Consider the following 20,668-nt stretch of genomic DNA (forward strand, 5'->3'; position numbering starts at 1 on the left):
TTAAGTCATCCTAAAAGGAAATGCTCAAATGCTCCTTAACAGAGAGAAGCTGTATGTTCATTTCTGTAACAAAGATTGCTGGACTAGAAGCCAGGGACCCCCAGTCCTAGTCCAAGCTCCACTACCTAGGTAACATCAGACAAAACTGACCTTTAGTTTCCTCATCTATCAAGTGATGATTACAGTCTCTGTCCTGTCTGATGGAAGAATTGGGTGTCAGGTGACATGATAAACAAATGAAGTAATTTCCATGTGAAATTCACTGTGAAACAGTATTTAACACTATGCCAACTCCCTCCCCCCCACTCCATGACATTATTTTTTACAATACACTGGAGTCAGCTTAGCTCATGCTCGCGCTCTCTCTCTCTCTATGTATATATATATATATGTGTGTGTGTGTGTGTATGTATATATATATATATATATGTATTTGTATATGTATATGTATATATATATATATATATGTATATGTATATACATATATATGCCTTGAGAAACATGGGTACTCTAAAGTCTGACCATTTTTTAATCAAAAATAAATACACTCTGTCAACAGGTGTTGATTCAGTGCAATGACTATTGAGCACACATACTGTGAAAAGAGGCACATGGAGGAGGAGACTGGGAATAGGCAATTTTGCTGGGAATAGTTTCTTTCTCTTCCATTTTTGGCTAAGTGGAGCCAAATTAATTTTAAGTTAGAAAGGATTGTGATCCTTCGACGATCTCTTATTCCACAACCATATGCATTCTGATTTTAAAATAGTAAAACAGTACTTTGTTTCTACTTGAAACTTCTTTTGGAAGACACTGATATTCTTATTTTTTCTACTAAAGAAACAGGAAAATGATAGGTATGTATCTCAGAGAGCAGAAACAGAACTTGTCAAAAGTCGGCGAGCAAGTCACTAATAAAGCCAAGAAAATTTCACCCCATTTTCTAGGTCTTTGACTATGCTGGCTCCCACCACTGGTTTTCATAGTTCCCCAAAGCACTGAGCACAGTGCTTGGCACTTAAGAGTTATATAAATGCCGATTCCTTTCCTTTTCCCATCATTGCCATGCTACTTCTCTACCTGCATTAGGGAAAATTCAATTCTCTCTTGCCAAGATTATTTACCAATCAGGACTTTTCTTGGGCACTCTAGTACCTATTATTGATGAGACAAAGAAATATTAACAACCTAAGAAATTGTGTTTATATCCATGAAATACTGGTTGCACAGCTGCTATCATCAAGCTCCAGTTCTAGGATGCTATATTCCTTTTGATAACCAGTCAGATATTTGCAAATTTGACTAGAGAGGCGGTTGAAATCATAAGAGGACAGTAAGGGAGTACAATGTTGGTCAAAAATTTTTTGTTTCCTAAAGACCCAGATGGGGGTAGACCAAACTAACTTCTTAGTTTAACCTCAGTTTATCTTTGCTCCCCTCTTTTACACATGACAACACCCAAATATAACTCTGAGAACTTAAGAGCTAATTCTATGTGACGATTCATGTTGAAATCCTCAAATATAAGACATTATTGAAGTAAAAGTCTTCTGGCAGGGTAGGTTTGGATTTATAACTATCTGTAAACTATAGATGCTGAGATTAAACAGATCCACTAAGAAAGGTGGCTAAGATAAGCATGTCAAAAGGAAATGGCCCCTAATATGAGGCCTACTTTGCTTTTGAATCTGGACACATCAAAAATAAGCTCTAAAAGAAAAACCCCTGAGTTTCTCAGATAAATACTTGTGTACAACACAAAGCTTTCATTTTGTATAGTTTGGGGAAACAATGAAAATGTGACAGAAAGTAACTCTGTGTATGTGTGTGTGTGTGTGTGTGTGTGTGTAAAGTAGGGAGAGTGAGAGAGCAAGAGAGAAAATGAGAGCAAGAAATTGAGGTGCAGGCCTGGCTTCAGGAGAATAGACTAGACAGTTGTAAGCAGATAAACAGAGCAAATAAATACAGGAGTACAGAAATTCCCATGTGAAGCTATTAATGCTATTTTATTGGCTTGGGTCACTTGTGATAATAATAATAATAAAATTAAAAAAAAAACAAACAAACCATTTTCTGGCAAAGTCTGCATATAAGACATAATCAAAAGCCCCATGTGTGGACAATGGACATAAATGTTTACCACAATAAATGGGGCCTTTTGAATCAGTTTCTCCTTCATATTTCACTGCTGTCTTTAAATGCCAAGAACTTATTTCAGTCAGATGGGTTCACTGGGGAGGTAGCATTGCATAGTGGAAAGAGCACTGGCCTGCAAGGAGTTCTAGCTCTACCACTAATTAGCTGTGAGACCTTAGACAAGTGCTTTATCCTCACTGGGGCTCACCTTCCTCCTCTACAAAATGAGGAGGTTGGACTAAGGGAACCCTAAGGTCCATTCCAGCTCTCGCACTGTACAAAGCCCGCATTCCCTTGGTCATCAGAAACCAAAAGGCAGAAGGTGCCATCTAGTGGCAATTACTTGTCCAATACTACAAAAGCCCCCAAGCCCCAAAACAAACAAATGAAACTCCCCAAAGGGCAAAAACATCTCTTGCTTAACTACCCCTGACTTTTATTTCAAGGGGCATACTTCATATCAGTGGACATAACATGTTCACTTCAAGAAAATATACTTTAAGAGATCATGCTTTCCTTAAGAAAGCTACTCTTTATTTTACAAAGGCTAATTATATCACATTTTGCCAACATTTTCATCTTTAAGGAAAATAGTTTAAAAAAACACATAAAAACGTTAATACACTAGAATAAGCTGCTATGAAACAGTTCTGAACAGGCAGAAAATGTAGACTTTCCTTTTACAGAAAATGTTAATATTAAGTCTGTAATAGCAGCATCCATCATTTATATATATGTGTGTATATATATATACACATATATATACATATATACATATATATATATACACATATATGTATATGTATAAAGCCAGTTTTGAAAACAGATCTTTTATACACAAAACATTTAATTCTGTTTTGCTCACATAGGGTTTTATATTGGCAAATTGATTTCTTCACATTATTTCAATTCCCAACATGTGCAGATGCTACTTGAGGGTTTAATCGATCTGCTCTGATCGCAAACTTCCCCAATATACCCTTAATCCAATATCATGGCTGACAGAGCGTTCAGGTCTCTCATATATGGATGTGCTGTCAGAATCTGATCAATTTTCATTCTTTGCTCCAACTCTGGGAATATCTTTAGGAGGGCTTCCCTCAGCTGTTTGGTTTCTGCTGGGGATCTCTGTGGTGGAATTGTCAGGCTTGGTTGGATATTTGCTAGATTTTGTAGGATTGGGATGTTAGGTTGCTGGGGAATCCAGTTGCTTGGAAGAACTCCCTGAATTGGGGGTGTGGGTTGTCGGCTGGTGCTGGGGACCCTGAAGGCAGTTTCATGCAGTCCTCCACTTGGCAGAGCTCCGGGCGGAGGTGGAAAATCCCTGTAAATGGAATAGTGCCCAAGTAAGCAATCTTATTAAACAAAAGGGAAATTCCCCTAAAATGTCACTGTGTATGCTTATGGTTCAAATTCTGTTCCTTGGACTCCTGGGACAAGAGGATAACATAAGGCAGGATTCAGAAATGGAAGCATGTAGTACACAGTGCAATGGGCCAGAAGCTAATATGGTGTGAAATGGAAGGGTTAAGATCATGAAAGGGTAATGAATGGCCAAGGTCCTGCGGAGAGAACATCACATCCCAGTTAAAGGCTCTGAGCCTTAAAATATAAGTAGTACAACTAAGGAATAAAAAAGAACCAGTCTGACTATAGTCAGACTGGTTCTTTTCTGGGGGGCAAGATTTCTATCTCCACATCCTATTTTTGTGGTCTTAGGTTCAAGTTCATTCACCAAAGGCTATTATTCTAGCTTCAATAGTCCCCTTCTCAAATGTAAATACCCTTTAAAGGGTTATACCTCAAACTCAGTAAGACTGTAATTATCTGTTAACACTTTAGCAGGAATTATCTAACAGCTAGGTGAAGACCAGAACAGGACCCGAGAGAGATCTGTTAGTGCTGATAAGGAAGAAAGAAGGTAAAGAAGAGAAACTTGCTGACCATACATATATGTATATGTGTAGTCTTCAAGCTCCTCAAAATCATCTCTTTTTGCTGCCCTTGATGTGTGAATGCCATAAATATTGATCACCCTACAAGTTTCAAGGACCTTGGAGAAATAAGCCCCACTTATACAGATACTGTACAGTTAAAACAGGCTTTTTAGTTTCATGAACAAAAAAATCTGTGGCCTTTGGGTTCTGACTCTCAATATAACACTCAAAGAGATAAGAGACAAAAAGGCTTTATATATTATTCACACTGTCTGAAATCAGTGTTTCCTTTGATCTTGTTTTCAGGAGATGACTAAACACAAATGATGTCAGTATAAATTTGAAAGGTTGGTTTGAAAAGTCTTATTACCTTAAAGGCAGAATGAGAACTCTGAAATTCAGGGTAACTATGCTCCTAATTTAGAAGTTTAGTACTAATAGTTCCTGAGAAAAAACATTCTGATCAAGCCAATTCCAACAAAGTTGGAGTAGCCTTTAACCATCTAATCACAAAGCATTCATCAATGTGATATATAATTAGCTTCAAATGACAATTACTTTGTACCTCTGAAGATCCAATTTTGATACTCTCTCCCAACCCCCCCCCCCCCAAAAGATGAATTAAACTCAGGTAAATTTGAAAGAGCAGCAGACATGATTTCTGAATGAAAAAATTGCTGGACCACTATAAATGTGCAACAGTAAAAACTTGCTTACACGTGCACATACATGCACATGCGCGCACGGGCACATACACACACATACAACCCCCTCCCACCCCCAGCCAACTTAATAAGCAAAACAACTGCCTATGAAAATGAAAATAAAGTGACATTCACATGGAAGAAGCCCATGTTTGCTTACCTTCATTAAAATGAGACCATCCATCTTGGAATTTATCTTTATTTTGTCTTTCTGGCACAGAAAATAATGTTTTGTTGCTTTGGTTTTATCAATCTATGATGTATATGGTGCCAACATATCATAAGACAAACATGAGTTAAGCAAAAGTGAACATAACTCTAAGCTTGGTCTTTCTGGGTATCCTTGAGATTTGATATTTTCATTAGCATTTATTTTAAATTATTTATAAAAACACACTATATTATAAATTTTTTAAAATATAGGGCACTAATTTCTCCCCCATAATAATTAAAAAACCCCAAAATTATACCAGAAAAAGGCAATAACCAGAAAAAGGAAATACCCAAGGAAGACTTCTTTACGAAGAAATTCCTCTAATCTAGGTCCACTTCTTCCCAGAGGATCATCAGGAACCATAAATATGTCCCCAACAAATGTATACTGAAGCAACCTACAATATGAAGAAGAGAGTAAGAGGAACACTTAATTTCTGAACTTTGGAGCAAACCTGCCATATTTTAACACTGAGAGGTATCCTTCTAAATCCAAAACAGAAGTCACTTGACAAACTCAGAGCTTGCTTACCTAAAGAAAAAAAACTCTCAAATTAGCTTCATTCTCTTCTTCTGAATAAAAATTCAGAATGGCTATAAAGAATTCCTTCAGCTGGACTTTCCATTACTTATCAAGATTTTGCCTGAAAGTCTTTCCGATACTTCTCTGGGTTTCGAGAAATATTTGCCATTTAACTCTCAGATGAAAAGAAATGCTTTAAAACCTCATCAATGTTACCATCAGGGAAACCTGGGGGAACTTGGGGAGTTCCTCAGGTAATCCATTCTGAAAACAGCTATTTAAAGGAAAGTGACGAGTTTCTCTGAAAGCCATAATGTTATTTTAGTGACAAATCTAACAGATTTGTAGAGATTCTAAATGGTCTGAGGCTCTGTCTGTATTGTTGCAAGTCTGCTTTGTGTCTCTATATCAATGTGTCCTGCAAGAGCATGTGTATCCAACTGCTTGTATATTATGAAACTAATAAACACATGCTGGTAAAAGGAAGCCTACTATTTAAGGCATAGGGCAAAGATTAAGCAAACATGTCAAGAAAGCATTATTAGTGACTCATGAACTATATGCAGAAGAACAAAGTTCAGTTTTGTTACTTTAGCGATGAATGCTGATTGACTATTTTCCCAGATACTGATAGGAAAAGTCACTTTTCATTTGTTAGTAAATAAAACAAAAAACAAAATACCTGCTAAATGGTAAGTGGGTGAAGGAAAATACATCGTGTGACTTGACTTTGGCAAAAAAAAAAAACCTGACATGTGATCATTAAAACTAGAGTGCAAATTCTAAGAGCATCTTTGTTTTTCCTCTTTCATGAAATTAGTAGCAGAATTAGCATAGTGTTATATAATGTCCAATTTTTGAATTTGCACTGCAGGGTGTCAGAAGCAATCTCAAAATTTTCTAGTTCAACCTCCCTGTTTTGCAGAGGTGAAGAGTGAGGCAGACAGACAAGGAAGTGGCTGGTTGTAGCTTAGAAAGCGAGTCATCAGGAAAACCAGGATTTCCAGGCTGGTGGCACTCCCAATCCTACCTCGATGCCTTTATTGTCTGGGCAACTTAGCTGGTGAGTGTGAGTGTACATGAGTGTGTGAGTGCACATGTTTATCTATGAGTATGTGAGAGTACGGATGTATGTGTGTGAATGTCTATGTATGAGTGTAAGTGTGAAAGTGTATGTATGTGTGTGTGTATGAGTGCATGTATGTAAACGTGTGCGTGTAAATGTGTGTATATGTATGAGTGTATGTATGAGTGTATGAGTACATACACATTATCTGGTTTCGTTTCAGGTAAGTATGGCTTTTCCCCAAACTAGAAAACAATGCCTGTGGGTAAGGAATATGCTTAATACTTATTTTTGTACTATCTTAGTACCTAGTAAGAAGTACACAATAAATACTCAAATATTTTTTGATGGAAAAGAAGTAAATATTACCTTTTTTTAATAATTTCTCTCCAAGATACTGATTCAGTCACAAATTCTCTGAAGTTATCATTGGTTACAATTATGCCACCAGTTTTGTCAGCTAGGTGCAACAGAAACCTATGATAACATGAGAAGTGTTAAAATATACAGCTATGTCCTACTTTAAAAAAACAACAAAAAACAAAACTCATGAAACATACATTTGTAGTATTATTCAAAATGTATTCCCCAAGAAAAGGAAAACATCCAAACACATTTAAGAATCAGTTAACAAATTATTAAATACCTGATCAATCAGAAATGAAGCTAAGATACTTATAAATGCACAGGGAAGACTATAATATAAAGCAACAAAATTGCTCTGTCAGTGCTACCCCCAAAGATCACTCTACTTTGTTCAGGGATCACAAAAGAAATTGATCATCTGCAAACTTTTTCAGGCACACAATTGTTACTTAAAACAAAGTACAACTGGATCAGCAGCAGCTGAAGTAGTTAGGAGATTCTTTATTAACAAGGAAAGAGGATGTGTTTGTTTAAGCAGGAGGTCAAATGAATTTAACAGAAGTATTATGAGACTATTACTGGCAACTATCATTAGGTAGTAAAGTCTAAGTAGCTTAGCTTACTTTTACATTAGCTATTTGTTGCTATCATGATGGCAGTCATTTTATGCCTGAGAAATTTTATAAAAGTCTGATGACTTTAAACCTGCTTCCGCTAATTCTCATTTCTGCTCTCAATTCTCTGACGCCTAGTCCTACTTTTGTATTTAGTTATACAATCTATCAAATGCAAAAACTCCAAGAGGATAAAATATGCTTTGAAAGGGTAAGGATTAAATATTAATGCTGTCATCTATTTCCTTATTGGGAATTAGACATACTTTAAAACCTTGTAAATGGGAGTTATGTCAAGGTTAATGGGAAAAGAAATAGGATTTTAGTTCCTTCTATGATCGGTTATTGTGTAAAACAATTTTCAGGAAGCAACAAGGCTGGCTCTTCCCATTTATGCAGAATATCTTCATTGATTTAAGGCCTCTGAATTGACATAATGATGAAATAAATTAAGAAATTATGAGAATCACTGGCATTAGAAATCTAAACAGTAACTACTTTTATTGGAGGGCACAAATAATCATAAGGATAAAAAAAGTAGTTGTCTTCACCGATGTTAGTAAATCTGGGAAAATAAGTGATTTAACCCTTTCATGTTAATGAAAAGTAAAGGTCCTATTTTGGAAATTTGTTTTTTTGCTGTTGAGAATTATGACTGGTGAGGATATCTGCCACAGTTACTGGCACGGCCTCAGAAGCCCTGCCCAGGTACCACATCAGAGGGGACACTCCTCTTGGAAAAATACTGCTCTCTGAACACATATGCTTAGTCCTGATATAGGGAGGGGCCAGACAAATTGTTTACAAATGACTCAAAAGCTGGCGTCAGAGAAGGATGTGACAATGACAGAAGAGCTGAAGGTTTTCTTCAATGGCAGCATCTCCTGTTCAGCTTAGAAGACACCCCTGCCTTTCTTCCTAGATGATGGAGGCCTGCTGCTCTTTGAGCAGCAGACACAGGCCTATGGTGAACACTGAACCAACTCTTCCATTTACTCTGTTCCAAGTCTCTAGGCCAGAAACAATCATCATATCATTCCCACATAATTTCCTCAATACCATCTCCTTCAATAAGACTTCCATGATTTTGACAGGGTGTTTTTTTTTTTCTTTTGCATTTTGTTAATGAAGAATAAAAAATTCATAGCAGCTTGTTTATACAATAGTTTAAGGTTTGCCTACTATTTTAAACTTAACAACTCTGTAAGACAGATACTGCAAACAAGTCATTTAGAGATGGGAAAACTGAGACCCAGAGAGATTAATTTACTTATGTTCATAAAGAAAGGGGACAGAATCCAACTTGTGTTCTTTTCACTACACCATACTGCATGTATTACTATATTCTATCTTGCTAATATTACAATTTTATGTATATATCTTGTATTCAACTAAGCATCCTGTATAAGAACATGTCTTCTATGTAGGATCATAGATTTAGACCTTGTGAGGGCTCCTCCGAGGTGAGTCCAAACCTCTTATTTACATGAGGCACAGAGAGGAAAAGTGATTTCCCCAGAGCCTTCCACTGAGTGAAGTGAGAAAGGTGGTACTTGAACCCAGATGCTACTGACTCACTCTGGTGCTTTCTCCACACTCATACCTTCACAAGCCAGAGGTAGTATTCTGGATACTGGGTATTCAGTAAATGTCTAATAGGTAAGGAGAATCTCTCTGAGGTTCACATTCCATGTAATCCTATGGGGTTTCAGGTTCCTGTTCTGAGTACCTCCTAATTGACTATATAATCATTAACTATGTTTTGTAGCGGGGTAGGCTACATTGGAAGAACCAGTGATTTGGAAAGAGCCTTTGGGAAAACTAGTTATTATGGTGGTTAGGCCCAGATAGAATTTGGAATAAAAACAAAATTGGGTACCATCTTCTATTATTTAAATAAAGGCAATATAAGGACTAACTGACTAAACAAAACCCTATGTCACATCCAGCCATTCTGGAGAGCAATTTGGAATTATGCCCCAAAAGTTATCAAACTGTGCATACAAAGGGTATGGCTTTGAGAGAGGATTGGCGAGACTTACATGAACTGATGCTGAGCAAAATGAGCAGAACCAGGAAATCATTATATATTTCAACAACGATACTATATGAGGATGTATTCTGATGGAAGTGGATTTCTTCAACAAAGACAAGATCTAACTTAGTTTCAATTGATCAAGCATGGACAGAAGCAGCTACACCCAAAGAAAGAACACTAGGAAATGAATGTAAACTGCTTTCATTTTTGTTCTTCTTCCCAGGTTATTTATACCTTCTAAATCCAATTCTCCCTGAGCAACAAGAAAACTGTTCGGTTCTGCACACATATATTGTATCCAAGATCTACTGTAATCTATTTAACATCTATAGGACTGCTTGCCATCTGGGGGAGGGGGTGGAGGGAGGGAGGAGAAAAATCGGAACAGAAGTGAGTACAAGGGATAATGTTGTAAAAAATTACCCTGGCATGGGTTCTTCAATAAAAAAGTTATTAAAAAAAAAAAACAAAAAAAACAAAAAAAAACCCTGTCAAAGAGCAGCACTATGTGTATTATCAAACAAGTTGTTAAAGCAATATAAACTGTTTTGTAATGGATTTTTGTAATGGATCAGTGTCATACTGAATTTTTACAGCTCTCCTTCCTGTTGTACAAGTTGCTTTTTAATACCATAATTAATGGAAGAGATCAGAGCTCTGATTGATTTAATCTTTTATCCCAAAAACATGCAAACATACAATTTCATGACTCTTAAGTGTTATTTTAGTGACCAATTGCCTTGAATCTAACCCTCTGAAGGGTGAGCTCAGAAAAAAATAAAAATGCTCCTCTACTAACTGTGGAACTGTGCTAGCTGATTCTCAAGGTATATTCCTCATTGTCCCCTTCCAACAAGATAAGATAAAAGGAAACTGATTTTCATACCTGTCATCATGAGAAGCAATTCTTGCTCCAAAGACCATCCGAGCTGGCGTTAAAGATAATATTCCAAGGTCCTGGAGCTGGGTCAAGAAATGCTGCTCTGTTCATGGGATAAATTAAAGAATCATTCAGCAAAAAGATTATCTTAGATGCACACAAATAAAAAATGGAACAATTTGTTTACTAGCACAGGAAAGGCTCAGGTTTTCTCCCTAAACTTAATGCAGAGGAAAACAATTCCTAAGAAGAAACTTGTAACTTTAATCTGTTTTAATTTTTTTTTTTAGAGCAATATAGTCAATTCAAATGATTTTAAAAATTAAGAGAATATAATAAAACTTCATTTAAAAAGTATAAGAAAACACTTTAGTTTCACATTATAGTTAGCCTCTTTCTATGACTTTCTCTTTGTTTTTTAATTCTCTGATCTGCTGTCTTTTTTTTTTCTCTCACTTCTGACTGTATATTAACTAACAGTAAGTTAGGTACAAAAGGGACTGTTTCCCAGATCCCAAACTATTTTTGATGCTATACAATTGTACTTATTGACCTTAATGGTAATTGGGATAGGAAACAAGCTTGAGACATGTGGGCCAATGTGACAGATAACCAAGAACAACAGGGTAGGAGCCAGGAGAGAAAGCTTCTAATCAGAATTCTGTTGCTAATGAGATTTTAGGAAAATTTCTCTTTGAGCTTCTGGTTTCCTGATCTATAAAATGAAGAGTTTGACTACATTGTTTTTAAAGCTCCATCTAGTTCTTAGAATTTATGGTTGAAATTTAGAAAACTTGCCTTTCAATCAATTAATAAACATTTAATAAGTGCTTATATGTCAGGTACTTGCATAACAAAAAGAATAGGGGGAAAAAAAGTCTATAACCTTAAGGAACTTACAATCTAATTTGCAAACAAATATTTATAAAAAGCAAGCCATATGTAGGATAAATAGGAAATAACTGAAAGAGGGAAAGGACTACAATTAAAAGGGGCTGAAAAGGCTGCCTGTAGAAAAGAGGGGTTTCAGTTGAGATTTAAAGGAAGCTAGGAAGATGGAAGTATTTCAGGAATGAGGATATAAAACTAAGAAAATGCCAAGAGCTGAGTGATGGTGTGATTTGTTTAGGGAATAGTCATTGTTCCCTGGAGTGTCACTGGATCATGAAGCATGAATTGGAAAGTAACATGTAGAAGAGTGTAAAGTTAGAAAGGGGCTAGATTAACAAGGATTCTGAATGCCAAACAGGACATCTTGTATTGTTCTGGGAGACAAAAGGAAACCACTGGACTTTGCTGAGTGGAGGGGATGACATAAATTTCCATTTTAGGAAAATCACTTTGGTGGTTGATTGGAGGCTAGAATGGAGTTGAGAAAGACGTAAGGCAGAAAGAGCAACAGCAGATCACTGTAACAGATGAGGTGATGAGAGCTTATACCAGTGGCAATTAGTGTCAAAGGAGGAAAGAAGGTTTATTCAAGAGATATTGGAAGCACAAGGCTTTAACAGATTAGGTGATGAGGAGTAAGAGAGAGGGAGGGGTCAAGGATAACTCCTACACTGTGGTTTTAAGGGATTAGGAGGAGGGTCCTGCTCTCTACAGTAAAAGGGGAAAGGCACTGGGGGAGGGAGGAGACACTGCAGTGAAGGGAATATGAGGGGAAAGGAAGAAGGAGCTCTGTTTGGCCTTGTTGAGTTTAATGTCTATTGACATTCTGGCTGAGTTATGTGAAAGATAGTTGGAGATGGGAGAACAGAGGTCAGTGGAGAGGACAGGCAAGTTTCAGAGTCCTCAGCATAAGATAGATCCTCAGAAGATGATGAGATCACCAAGAGAAGTAGTATGAGCAGAAGTGAAGAGGGACCAGGACAAAACCCTTGTGCTGCACCCACACTCAGAGGGCAAGAGCTGGATAAGGAAGCGGTGGAGAGGTCAGACAGGATGAGCAGCCCACAAGAGCAGAGACATAAAAACCTTTCAGAGAGATACAAGTGTCAAGAAGGATTGGTTAACAACACTAGAGGCCAAAGAGAGCTCAAGGAAAATGGGAACTGAGAAAAGACCACTTAACTTGACAACTATGATAGACCATTGGTAATTTTTAAAAGAGCACTTTTGGTGTAATGGTAAAATAGGAAACTGTACTGCCCCAGGGATTAAGAGAATGAGGGGAGAAAAACTGGTGGCACCCACTATCAATGGCTTTTTAGCCACAAAAGGCAGGAGAGATGAGAAATGATACTTGGTTTCTTCAGGATGGGGGAAGGCATGGAGGCAGTAGGGAATAAATCAGCAGATTGAAAATATATGTATGTGATTGGGTGATAACAGAGGGAGAAATCTTTTCTTGGTGGCAGGATTGAATGAGCTCTCTTTAGTGGGCTGAGAGTAAGTTTAGTCTTAGTAAGGCATAAGGCCATTTTAGAACGTGATGTAGGCTTCCATGAAGACGGACATAGTGGTAAAAGATCTAAGAGTAATACAAGATGGAGAGAGAAGAGTGAGTTCATCACAAAAAGCCAAAATTTTTTCTAGTGAAATAAGAGGGAAGGTTCTCAGCACAGAGGATGAGGGAAGGAGAAAGCCATGGAAGATTTGAGGAGGGAAAATGTTTTAAAAGAGGTGCTGGGGGCAGCTAGGTGGTGTAGTGGATAGAGCACCAGCCTTGAAGTTAAGAGGAGCTGAGTTCAAACCTGGCCTCAAATACTTAATACTTCCTAGCTGTGTGACCCTGGGTAAGTCATTTAAGCCTAATTGCCACAGCAAAAAAAAATAAGTAATGATAATAATAAATTAAAATAAAAGAGCTGCTGAAGAAAGAGGAATAGTGAAATTAATAAGGGGAGGTACAGAAGGATTACTTAGTAGCAGTGAAGGCCCAGTTGAGACTGTATAACATAAATTTGTAGTGGACCCAGTCAGAACAACTTCCATTAAGCAGCAAGGAATGGAGATAATGTTACAGTATGGAAGAAGAGGGTGATTTTGTAAAGGAAAGCAAAGAGAGGTGAAAAGCCAGTAATTACGATCATATAAGAGAATTTCAGAATTCTTGAACTTAGGGGTGGTACATTTGTAAGTAGTGACAAATTCAGCTTTGTGTGTGGCTGAGGTATGATGGAAGAGTGGTAACAGGTGTAGATTTTAGGAACTGAGTGGGTAGGGTGTTTGAATAATGAAATTATTCAATTGAACATTGAAAAGTCAATATATATGAGTTTCCAAATATGAGAGGGTCAGAGGTTCCCTACTGTTGCACACAAAACCAGTTTGTTGTACTAATGATTAAGTTTCACTTTCTGTTAAATTTTTGATTTCCTCTACTATGTTTACATATGGTCAAGAAGCAGTTTGAGTTACATCTCAGGTATAACATTTATGGAGTCTTCCCGCCCATCTTCTCACGTGGCCTCCTTAAATTTACTTCTGCAATGATGACTTAAGTTCAAATTTTTTGTGTGGCTTTAGCTGTAATGTGTTAATAAGTGAATAAAGTATTTTATGGTAAACCCCCAAAACTTGATGATCACTTTAAAAGTTAATTACTTACAAAGGCTTCTAATGTCAGACCACTAAGGAAAATTGTCCCTAGCCAAGGAAGAAAAACAACTTTTCCTATAAAACATAATCTCTTTACCTAAATTCTTATAAAATCTTAGATTTATAAGTTTTTAAATTTCCAATGAAATATTTTTGGAAGTTAAAGGTACATAGGAGCTTTAAAAAGAGTACATGAGTGCTCAGGAAGAGGGAGGAAACAAGGGAGAAAGGAGGGGTTTTTTAGGGAGGGAGGGATGAAGGAAGAAAAGCTGTTGAAGAAATACTTATTGACATAAGACTTTAGTCCAAATAGTAAACACTAATTTTAGGAATCAATTCTTTCCAGTTCAAAGACTAAAAGAATCAACTGGTTGACTCACCTGTGATGTTAGGATCACGTCTTGTTCTCCACTGAGGAACAAATACTGTGATATTTCTGTTGCCAAGTTTCCAAAAATATTCAACGGCTATTGCAATCCCTCGACAGGAAAAGAACTTATTCAGACCATGACTATAAAGAAACAAGTGAAATTTGTCTCAGTCAAGTACTTTAAAAATTGCTTAGAATGATGACATTAAAACACTTGACTTTGCAAAATTAAATAGAACAGATCTGAACACAACAAAACTGATAACACAAAATTCATAAAAATAACCAATTGTGCCTAAATCTTGGTCAGTGGTCCATTATGTCAGTGTTTTACTAAAATAATTAGAAAGAAAACTGCTACTATGATGCAATGAAATTTATTTTTCAAGTCTTCAGTATTGAAACTTCCCTATCTACTGCAATAGAGCAACATCAGTCAAGATCAGATGCAACATAGTCATTCATGGAATTCCAACAGCCCAAGGTTCTCTGACTTTTCTAGTTCTTATATTATTTTGAGGATGTTAAAGAGACATTTCGCCCTTCTCTACCTTCTTCCCCATACTACAAAAAAGGGAGGGAAAAAGATTCTTTACTAATCTTCTGTTAAGGTTACACAAATCATTCTCTTCTGATACTTCAGTTCAACTTTTACATAGCCAACTTGGATATAAAGCATGAACTCAACCCTTCTTGCCTCCTGCCCCAACATACAACTTCATTCTAATTACTTTCAATCAGTGGTTTAAAGTCTAAGAACATGAAGTACCAATCTATTGATGAGGACCAATCTATGAGTATTAACTTTTTTATTATCAAAAAAGTCACAGACCTTTCCACAATGGTAGTTACATTCACCATACATGTTTAAAAGAAAAACAAAACAAACCAAAAAAAAAAAAAAAAATTCAAAGACAAGAGGGGAGAAAAATAGAAAAAAAGTTGAGAATTAGACACATACACTCCCATCATAACTCTGTGGCTACCCTCTAAGTCCATGGCTGGGAATCATTGCTTAGTTTAAACTATTCATTTGGAAAAAAATGTATTATTGACTATTCAGAAACTACTTCATGTTTGTTTGCAAAGGCATATTTCTATTATGCTTTATGCTTATTCAGTTTAAGTGTTTTAGTCTGAAAAGTTACTTATATCTCATTCCTATCCTGTTATTGCTATTAGTTCCTGGGGATGCAAGACATGGTTTTAATAATTTGTTTTTTATACTTTATACTTGCTGAATATTTTATAATACTTGCTAAAATGCAAATAAAATAAAAATCCACGGTTTTCCTATGTTTGAGGAAGAACATTTCTCTCCTTTGATAATCCCACTCCTATATCTTTAGTTGTCACTTCGAAATCTATTTCCAACACTGATTTCTCTATTAGGCTACAAGACTAATGTTTCTAGCTATTTCTATCTGAGAGTGTTCAACTAGGATTTCAACTTCAATGATATATTTAAAACTGAGTCTATCATTTTTCACTCTAAAACAATTCCCCTGAACATCTGTATCTACTAATAGTAGTACTACCCTCTGAGTCACCCCAGCTCAAAATCTTGGTCTTTTTTGACTCCTCCTTTATCCTCTTAAATAATACCTGAATAACTGGGTCAGATCCTTCCATAATGATAGCTGCATTCATAATGCATATTTAATTAAAAGGAAAAAAACATTTAAAAAATGATAGCAGCTAAGGAACACTGAAAGAAAAGAGAAAAACAGAGAAAAGGAATGAGTTAGAATCACATATAGCACTGTCACACGTCTTTGGTTACCTCTAGAGCCCACTGCAAAGAAGCTGTTAATTCCACTTTCAGAATACCTTTTTTATGTATCTTCTCCTTTTCATTTCCACTTTCCAATATTCTAGTCCATTCCCTTATTACTTTTCACTTGTGTAAAAGCATCCTAATTTCCTTTTCCTGCTTCTACTTTATTCACTTGTTGATTCATACTATACAAACTAATTAATCTTCCTGAAGCTCATCATATTGCTTCCTTTATCAGGAATTTTCAATGGTCTGTTACTGCTTATTGAGTCTAAACTCTAATGTTGGACTATAGGCCCAGAATTCAGCCCCCTATCTTTCTAAACTTTTAATTGGTTTTTTCCCTTTCTCTATACTTTTCTTGTATTATTCCCCTTCAAACCTTTTATATTCCAATTACAATTTACTCTTCATGGTCAAAACCCTGTCTGTCCCTCTTCTTCCCATTCTCCATACTCCTTTGTTAATATAATTCTTGAAATCTGGACCTTCTTTATCTGTCCATTTTTACATGATGAAATACATTGATTTAACAAACATTTAAAAAATTTTTACTATATGCAAAGCAGTGTGAAGGAAAGGCAGCATGGCATAATAGAATCAGTTTTGAAGTTGGGAAGATCTAGGTTACAGCCCCACCTCTAACAATACTATGACCTTGGACAAGTCATTTAATGTCTCATCATGATTAATGACACAAGTAATCTCTAAAACTAAAAGGTGATGACAAAGTACAGATCTACTTTTGCAAGGGAGGAAGTACTCTCACTCAGCAGTTCCCTGTTCAATGAAATCATAGATCTTGTCTTCAGTTTTAATCTGACACAAAAATTCCTGCATGGAGATGTAGTTAGTGATAGAGTCCCTGCCCTGAAGTCAGCTAAGGCCCAGCATGTCTTCCATGGGAGTCAGAAGAAAGAAAGAATGCTAACATCATAGATTGCCACTGAATCTGAAATCAGGATGTAGAATTATATATGTTGTGGTATGCAGTTTGAGCCTTTTTGTTTCTTTTGTTCCTTTGTTTCTAAATAATTGTAATGGTCAGGGCACTGATTGGCCGAGCCAACAGAATTCTGCGATTCTATTCTAAACCATTCAAGTAAAGTATGCAGTACTTTCTCAGTCCTCAGCTTTTGCTCAGTGTTATGGGAACATAGAACTACATAATATGGTCCCTTGCTTTCAAAGAATTTAAAATCTGATAAAAGAAAGAAAACATGTACACAGTCATAGTACAAAATAAGCTCTAAGTAGCACAACAATATGAACAATGCGTGTGAAAGTTCAAAGGATAGATCACTTCTCACTTGCATGTTCTTGGAAGATTTAGAACTGTAGATTAAAGTTGGAAGAAACCTTACAATGAAGTCTTCAAGTTTGTCATTTTACACATGAGAAAACCGGTCCAAAGAGGTTAATTGATCTTTCTATGGTAACTCAGAAAGTGGCAAAGCCACAATCTATGTAATAAATATCAACTGCAGCAAATGCAGAATTAAACTATCTTCAATGGCAAGGTAAACCCCAGATATGGCAGTGTGTTACTATTTCCTTTTAAAAGTAAAAGGGAGGAAATTATGTTCTGTCCTCCAAAGAGACAATGTTTCAAGGACCATGACGAAATTGGAAGACTTCTAAATTGTTTCTTGGCTTCCTTGACAGAGGAAAAAGATCCAATTCCCTTTACTTTCCTTCTTTTATACTTCCATTTGGTGCTGGCAACAGAAAACGAGGAAAAGGGAGAGTGTCAAGTGTAATTCCATTCTTTGCCATTCAACATTCTGGAAAGGTAGGGTTGGGAATACTGCCACAGAAAATAGATCACTCTGTTATAGAAGGGTAGAGGAAGAGGTCAATTTGAGGCATGAAGAACTACTAAAATGTTATTGGCAGTGTTATCTAGGAACATTTTTGAAATCCTGAACAATCATCACAGAAGCCATTGTCTTTAAGATAAAACCTAGAGTTTAAAATGATTCTGAGCACACAAAACCTTTAGTACAAAGGACTGGAAGGCGCCCTCAGAGATTATTTTGTTCATCATGCACCTGGGCAAATTATCCAAGTGCTCAGTAATGACTCTCTTATAGTTAAAAGCATGGTTCTTCAGTTACTGTCTGAACTTCAATACTTCAGGATCAAAGTATCTTTTAGTATCATTATCTCTTATTCACTTAGCTATTTAGTGAGAGTGCTGAGAATTAAGATCTAGGTTGGAGTTGGGTTTGTTTCTGAATCCACTACTTATTAACTGTGGGATTTGGGACAACTTATATTCTTCTTTCAGTACCAATTTCATCATTTGCAAAGTGAAAGAACCTGACAATTTATAAATCTATGAACTTCAGGCAACAAATGTCTGCCACAGAATCCATACCTGAAGCATTTCTATGGTATTACATCTCTTCTCTTAGCATAGCCTTCAAAAACCTTGAACATCTTCTCAGGGTTTGGTGGATGTTAAGTCTTATTACATTTTATTTAACACAATACAACAAAGGCTTATCTGTTTTGTAATTTACACAAGAACAGAAGTGATAAAACTACAAAATGCTTGGGAGTAGTTATTAGAAATAAGTATGATGACAGCAATGGGAAATAACACCTCATAATTTAAGAATGAGGGTGGAGACAAAATTAAAAAAGAAAACAGTGTACAGTAATTATCCTGAGTCATCAAAAGTAGGCTAAATTATATTTAGGAGCCTCTGTTTAAAAAGGCTGGAAAAGGCCACAAACAATATAAAAATAGTTTCAAATCATTAAAAAATTCTTTTAAACCTTATTTTTGGCACCTAATGAAATCAACTTCAATTAACTGGAAGAGCTACTTGTGTATAATATCTCATTCATCAAGGATACCAGATCAGTACTACATTGAAGTATTGTCTCATTCTGATTGGGCAGCTATCAATGTATATTTATTTAGCATTTAAAAAGTCATACACATCAAATAGCTTCTCTTTAACATTCATGGTAAAAAGAGTGAAAAAATGTGTTTAATTAAATTAATAGTTCTGGAATGGAATTTCCCACCAATATTTTGAATATATGCCTAATATGTTTGACTGTTAAACACAAGAATTGCTTAAGTTTATAGAAGGAGATAGGATGCTTATTAGTAAACTTATGGGAATGCTTACATCTCAAATTCCCATGATTAAAGTTTGATGAAATTAATAAGGTTTTCAGAATATTATTAAGAAAAATATTCTCATGTGGTCAATCAATTGCCAAATGCTGAATATTTTACATCCCTAGGGATTCTGAATACATTTGCTATCATCCTTATTTGAGATCTTTTATGATTTCTTGTCTGTCTTATTGGAAGTCTCATGAGGGGATTGAACCTCAGGAGAGGTGATCTACTATTTAATATAATTTTATAATCCTGCTTCATAGCTCCCCTTCAATCAACTATATTTTGCTGCCAGATCAATCTTTGGAATGGATAACTCTGCTCATGTTATACTACTATTGGGCAAATATTCAATAATTCCTCATTGTTTAAATAAAATCCCAAATCTTTAGCTGGACATTTAAGGACCCCAAATAGCCAACTTCAAGATTCAAAATTCAAGAGACTAACTTATCTAAATGCTGTACAAAAAGAATCATTTTTAAATTTGTGACCAAAGATGAACTAGAGATCATTATTGATCACAAAATAGAAAACTTTGATTATATCAAATTAAAAAGCCTTTGTACAAACAACTAATGCAAACAAGGTTAGAAGGGAAGCAACAAACTGGGAAAACATTTTCACAGTTAAAGGTTCTGATAAAGGCCTCATTTCCAAAATATATAGAGAACTGACTCTAATTTATAAGAAATCAACCCATTCTCCAATTGATAAATGGTCAAAGGATATGAACAGACAATTTTCAGATGATGAAATTGAAACTATTTCCACTCATATGAAAGTGTTCCATAGTGATCATCAATAGTGATATTGATCAGAGAAATGCAAATTAAGACAACTCTGAGATATCACTACACACCTGTCAGATTGGCTAAGATGACAGGAAAAAATAATGATGAATGTTAGAGGGGATGCGGGAAAACTGGGACATTGATGCATTGTTGGTGGAGTTGTGAACGAATCCAACTATTCTGGAGAGCAATCTGGAATTATGCCCAAAAAGTTATCAAACTGTGCATACCCTTCGATCCAGCAGTGCTACTACTGGGCTCATACCCCAAAGAGATACTAAAGAAGGGAAAGGGACCTGTATGTGCCAAAATGTTTGGGGCAGCCCTGTTGGTAGTGGCTAGAAACTGGAAAATGAATGGATGTCCATCAATTAGAGAATGGTTGGGTAAATTGTGATATATGAATGTTATGGAATATTATTGTTCTGTAAGAAATGACCAGCAGGATAAATACAGAAAGGCTTGGAGAAACTTACATGAACTGATGCTAAGTGAAATGAGCAGAACCAGGAGATCATTACATACTTCAACAATGATACTACATGAGGCTGTATTCTGATGGAAG

General features: G+C 36.0%; 1 protein-coding gene across 3 annotated transcripts in view; it reads right to left on the reverse strand.

The window, feature by feature from the left end:
• Nucleotides 1-511: 511 nt before the first annotated feature.
• N4BP1 (NEDD4 binding protein 1) overlaps nucleotides 512-20,668 on the reverse strand; it is a 61,854-nt gene continuing 41,697 nt past the window's right edge. The window contains exons 3-8 of one of the 3 annotated variants that reach the window (XM_031954445.1): nucleotides 14,401-14,531; nucleotides 10,484-10,580; nucleotides 6,949-7,056; nucleotides 5,281-5,388; nucleotides 4,938-4,988; nucleotides 3,374-3,460 (exon numbers count right to left, since the gene is read on the reverse strand). In XM_031954445.1, the coding sequence (XP_031810305.1) occupies nucleotides 4,976-4,988; nucleotides 5,281-5,388; nucleotides 6,949-7,056; nucleotides 10,484-10,580; nucleotides 14,401-14,531 (457 nt within the window). In that variant the 3' untranslated portion in view covers nucleotides 3,374-3,460; nucleotides 4,938-4,975. Of the gene's footprint in view, nucleotides 3,461-4,937; nucleotides 5,031-5,280; nucleotides 5,389-6,948; nucleotides 7,057-10,483; nucleotides 10,581-14,400; nucleotides 14,532-20,668 lie in introns of all 3 variants that reach the window. The other 2 variants (XM_031954444.1, XM_031954443.1) reach the window with 2 other exon arrangements.

This window comes from Sarcophilus harrisii, chromosome 2 (assembly GCF_902635505.1).
Source record: "Sarcophilus harrisii chromosome 2, mSarHar1.11, whole genome shotgun sequence".
Lineage (NCBI taxonomy): Eukaryota > Metazoa > Chordata > Mammalia > Dasyuromorphia > Dasyuridae > Sarcophilus > Sarcophilus harrisii.